This window comes from Anthonomus grandis, chromosome 10, assembly GCF_022605725.1.
Source record: "Anthonomus grandis grandis chromosome 10, icAntGran1.3, whole genome shotgun sequence".
Classification (NCBI taxonomy): Eukaryota; Metazoa; Arthropoda; class Insecta; order Coleoptera; family Curculionidae; genus Anthonomus; species Anthonomus grandis.
This window is the reverse complement of record NC_065555.1, coordinates 10,985,326-10,990,130: the sequence shown is the minus strand read 5'-3', so window position 1 is coordinate 10,990,130 and position 4,805 is coordinate 10,985,326. Positions and strand designations below refer to the sequence as shown.

Here is a 4,805-nt window from a genome sequence, read left to right as displayed (position 1 = left end):
AGCCGCCTAGAACGTCGTTATATCGAAACTCCTTTTTATGGAGAAGTCTGTGTAATCAACTCCCAAAGCACGTAGTTCCCGACCATTCAAACTTCCATAACTTTAAAAAAATTATCCACAGATAACTTCATAGTACTGGCGCTACTCGTGATAGCCATACGGCTTACCCTTTGGTAAAAAAAAATTTTGTTTAAAATTATGACTTTTCTTTAAATATTTATTACAAAATTTTATCCATTTTATTGAATTTTGTCATTTGATCTTCAGTTATTTTATTATTGGCAGATCAATTATATAGCTGTCGGCTCAATATTATGATTTAATTAAACTGTAATAGATGTTTCGGTTAATAATGTCGATTTTTTGTATGATTTAAGCATTTATTATTACAGACAGGTTATTCTAGTAGTCCCAGTATTGGCCATTGTTAGAGATAACCCTTTTCCATCTTTTTTACCAAGAACATACCAAAAGAAGCGTTTGTTTTTGAACCCTAAGTATCCATTTATGTAAATTTTCACCTCTTCAACAGATTGAAAATGTGTTTTTAAACATCTGTGCTGCATATATGAAAAGGAGTCTAGAGAATACTGTGGGAAGGATGTCCCATATGATGTTTTACATCACCATTTTAATCCAAATTCCCACCAAATTTAAAAAATAACCATTTTACCATTTATTTTGCGCTAGTCTGATTTTTAAGCAAATAATTATGTTACCAGAAATTTGTCTAGAAAGTGTATAGCTTTTATATGCTCACTGTATATCTACAGATATATATCCTCACTTAAAATAAATACTAAATGTTACCTTGTGTTAATAAATTAAGAAATGGAACAGCAAATAGTTATAGCTAGAACTGTCATAACAAAAAAACCCAAATAAGTCCCATTAATTCATTCTCATTGAATTATTGCTTCAAAGAGAGGAAATGGCTCTTTTAGATAATTTGAGAAGTTTTAATGACTTTGAAGTCTAAACGATAAAGCCTATAACTTACATGTTTAATCCAAAATAGTTTACATTTTAAGAAGGACCAGCTAATTTCTAAATAACTTACATCCGCATCCAAGAAGCTAGAGGTAAATAAATGTATATGCCCTCTCAGCTGCAGCCATTGGCTCACTCAATTTTACGGCGCGTTGATCAATTAAAAGCTGGTTTGTTTAAGTCTGACCTCTTGGTAGTCAATTAAGTAAAGTTCATAAAAAGTAATGAGTAACAACAAGAAAAAAGGATTTTAATAATAAGTCGGTTATTCAAATAAAACTTCTGTACTCAATTATTATTCTATTTAATAAATTAAAAATATCATTTTAATTTTGAATCAACTAAAGATATAGCAAAATATCTGTTTGTGCATTATATAAGTATAGAAATTACCGCCAAAGGTTAAGTCAAGTTAACATCATTTATTTAATATTATACAATTGCATTGCTTGCAATATGTTTTAGGCAAATTACTATTAAAATATTTAACTAATTAATGCTGAGAATAGTCCACTAAAATATTTACTTAACTCATAAGCTTTTCTTACAAATGATTACTATTTACTAGACACCCACATTTTTCTTTATTCAGAACCCCCAGTCCCTTTTTCATAGCAGCAATTGCTTTACTAATATCAAAATTCGGCATCAACATAGTTTTTGGTACTAATAAACCAGTTCTCAGCCGCCTACCCATCAACAGCTCTGAAGGAGACTGAAGTCCATATTTCGGTGTCGAATTATACTCCAAAATTGCCAAAAATAGTGCCGAATTAGCACTTATGCTATTTTCAATTAATGCTTTGGCAATATCACCGTGCTTTTCTAATAAATCATCACTGGGATTGGAAAAGTTTATGTCATATGCCTTCAGAAACTGTTTCCATTCTGGAGTATTAAATGGCGGCGCGTTGATAGTTACTATTTCCAATGGTAGTCCGTGTGTTGCACATACTTCCTCAATGATAGTCGTCACTGCTTTCACTGTTTTTACATTTATAGGTTTAACTATAAGGAATTTTGAGAAGTAATCCGTTATTACCGCAAAATCTCTTCTTTCAGCATGAACAAAGAAGATTCCGATTTTTATCCAGGGTAATTCAGGGCTATTCTGGGAAACGACAGGCTTGTTAACACCATCGGGCTTTAGACTCCCTTGACAAACTAGACAACCAGCAATATAGTTTTCAATATCTTTTAGCATTGTTGGCCAAAAGTACAAAAGCTTCGCCTTCTGTTGGCAAGCCTTCAAACCTTGATGAGTTGCATGTAGTTGTTTTAAGACTTCGAGCTTCTCTTTCAAAGGAACAACAAGTTTGGTATCACAAAATAATAAATCACCTGCAAATCGGAGATCTTCTCTTATATTATAGTATTTCCTAGCATCTGATTTGATCCATGATGGATATTTAGGCCAACCATCTTTAATATAAGTTATTACATTCTGCAGAATATCATCCTCTTTTAAAGATTTTTTAAACTCATTGATTCTTTCTTCAGTGGCACAGAGCAAAGTATGAGCGGGTATCACTTTAGTTTCTTCCACGCAACACATGCTGGATTTCTTTAATGGGCTCCTACTTAAAGCGCAAGCAACAGCGAGATCTTTACCTGCATTGTATTCTATTTTAAATGCATATTTCATTAATTTAAGCATTATATTTTGCAATTTTGGAGTCATAACGTCAAATGGTTCTTTAATAATAGAAAGTAAAGGTCTATGATCACTTTGCACAATCACTTCTTTTCCATAAGTCAAGTAGCTGAATCTTTCGAGAGCACATAGAACGGCTAGTAGTTTTTTCTCAATTTGGGTATATTTTTGCTGCACTAAGCTAAAACTAGTTGAATAGAAACCTAATGGTTGTAAGTCCTGTAAGGCAACTGTTCCGATTCCAAAGCTGCTAGCTGCTACGGAAATGTATGTTTCTTTTAAAGGGTTATACTGTCTGGAGCAAGTAAACTCACAAAGAATGTTCTTTATTGAAGAGAAATTTAGATCATGTTCCTTTTTCCATAAAAATTTTTCTGTTTTTTCCAGGAGTTTTTTTAAAGAATCGCAGTGATGAGACAAATTCGGAATTAAGTTTTCTAAAAACTCCACCATACTAAGAAACCTTTGTAGCTCTTGCTTGTTTATAGGTGGTGGCGTGGCTTTAATAGCTTCAATATTGGTTTTATCAAATTTTGCACCGTCTTTTGATAATACGTATCCCATAAATCGAATCTCACTTTTATCAACTTGCAACTTTGCTTTGGAAAACTTTAAATTATACTGTCTTGCTCTATCCAATACTTCAATTAATCTTCTATTGTGCTCATCTTTCGATTTTCCGTAAACTAAAATATCATCGACGTAAACAAATACACCATCGATAGCATGGAAAATTTGACTGAAAACTGTATGCGAAATATCTGTTGCTCGCTTAAACCCATATGGAATAGTCTTGAACTTAAATCTTCCACAAGGTGTGACTATTGTACAGATGCTGGAGCTTTCTTCGTCAAGAGGTATTTGCATATAGGCTTGAGGTGAAGTGAATAATGAAAAATATTGAGAGCCTTTAATATTAGAAAAATCATCTTCAATAAATGGAAGAGGGTAGTAATCAGCTGTTAAGTATTTATTTAAATTACGGCAATCCATAAAAATACTGACATCATCGTTCTGTTTCATTGATGCAATCATTGGATGGCTCCAGACTGTTTTTTCTTCAGTTGGTTCCAGGAACCCTTCATCGGTCATTCTTTTTAGTTCGGCTTCAAGTTTAACTTTTAGACGCGACTCGGTTTTCTTGCAACAAACTGCTTGGATCGGTTTAACACAAGGCTGCAGGTTAATATGAAAAGGATTGCATCTTAGTACATGTGGCTGGTCAAAAACGTCCGAGTAAATTTTAATAATTTTTTCGGTGGGCTGATGGATCACTTCAACTGGAGCTGGCGGAATTTTTGCCACAATTCCAAGATCTATGCAGGCTTGCAGACCCAAAACGCTTTCGGTATTTACATTGGTAATAAAGAATTTTAGGATCAGGCTCTTTCCGTTTTTGCTGCACTTTATATTGCTTGATCCAATAATATTGATCTCATGACCTGAGAATGATGACAATTTAGTCTTAGTTGGAGTCAATTTAGATTTAGCCCTGAGTTTCTTAAAAGCGTCTTGAGATATGATGTTCACGTCTGATCCAGTATCGATCTTGAATGCAAATATTTGATTGCCAATTTGAATAGTTTCGTTCCAAGCAATGCTAGCAGGTTTAGTGTGGTCTTTGATAGCGTACATATGATAACTGACTGGTATGGTACATTTAAATCGAAAACTATTAATTAAAGCTAACATTATTGGTGCAGTTTGTTTCTATAACTAGAACTAAGGTCACAACACACACGTTACGCGCTGATACGGATTTTATCTTTTTTAACTCGCGTTATAGATTGTCATCGCCACACACGCATAGAATTTAAAAAAGTTAAGATACGCGGCTTTGCTTGTACCAAAGGGTTTTGTGGATGACACGAGCTGATGTTCTAAGGACAGGCAAATGCCATTCGATTAAAGTTTATTCATGGCAAAACAATAAATCATGCATTTTGCCTTTTGACTTCGGGGAAGCACGCAATCCCACACTGAGACGACTAAATTTCCAGAGGTTTTGATTTTATTTTGTGATATGACCTATATTCGCAATGTTAATTTTATAGTTTTAGACCATATCTTGTACCAGGGTATAAAAATTTGTTATTCTTGTAAATTATATTTTTTTAAATATTTACTTTGTTATTATAATTCCAGTCCTATACTATTTTTT

At 33.4% G+C, this 4,805-nt stretch overlaps 1 protein-coding gene across 1 annotated transcript; it reads right to left on the bottom strand.

The window, feature by feature from the left end:
- Nucleotides 1-1,534: 1,534 nt before the first annotated feature.
- LOC126741386 (uncharacterized protein K02A2.6-like) lies at nucleotides 1,535-4,279 on the bottom strand. Its single transcript, XM_050447780.1, has 2 exons — nucleotides 3,100-4,279; nucleotides 1,535-2,613 (listed from the first exon to the last, which is right to left on the bottom strand). The coding sequence occupies exons 1-2, from the start codon at nucleotides 4,277-4,279 to the stop codon at nucleotides 1,535-1,537; spliced, it is 2,259 nt and encodes a 752-aa protein (XP_050303737.1).
- Nucleotides 4,280-4,805: the final 526 nt, after the last annotated feature.

Coding starts and splice junctions, on each gene's coding strand:
- LOC126741386 (XM_050447780.1), bottom strand. CDS start 4,279: ATGTACGCTATCAAAGACCACACTAAACCTGCTAGCATTGCTTGGAAC. Junction 2,614..3,099: donor AGAGCTACAAAGGTTTCTTA/GTATGGTGGAGT, acceptor CATTTAAAATAG/AATACAATGCAGGTAAAGAT.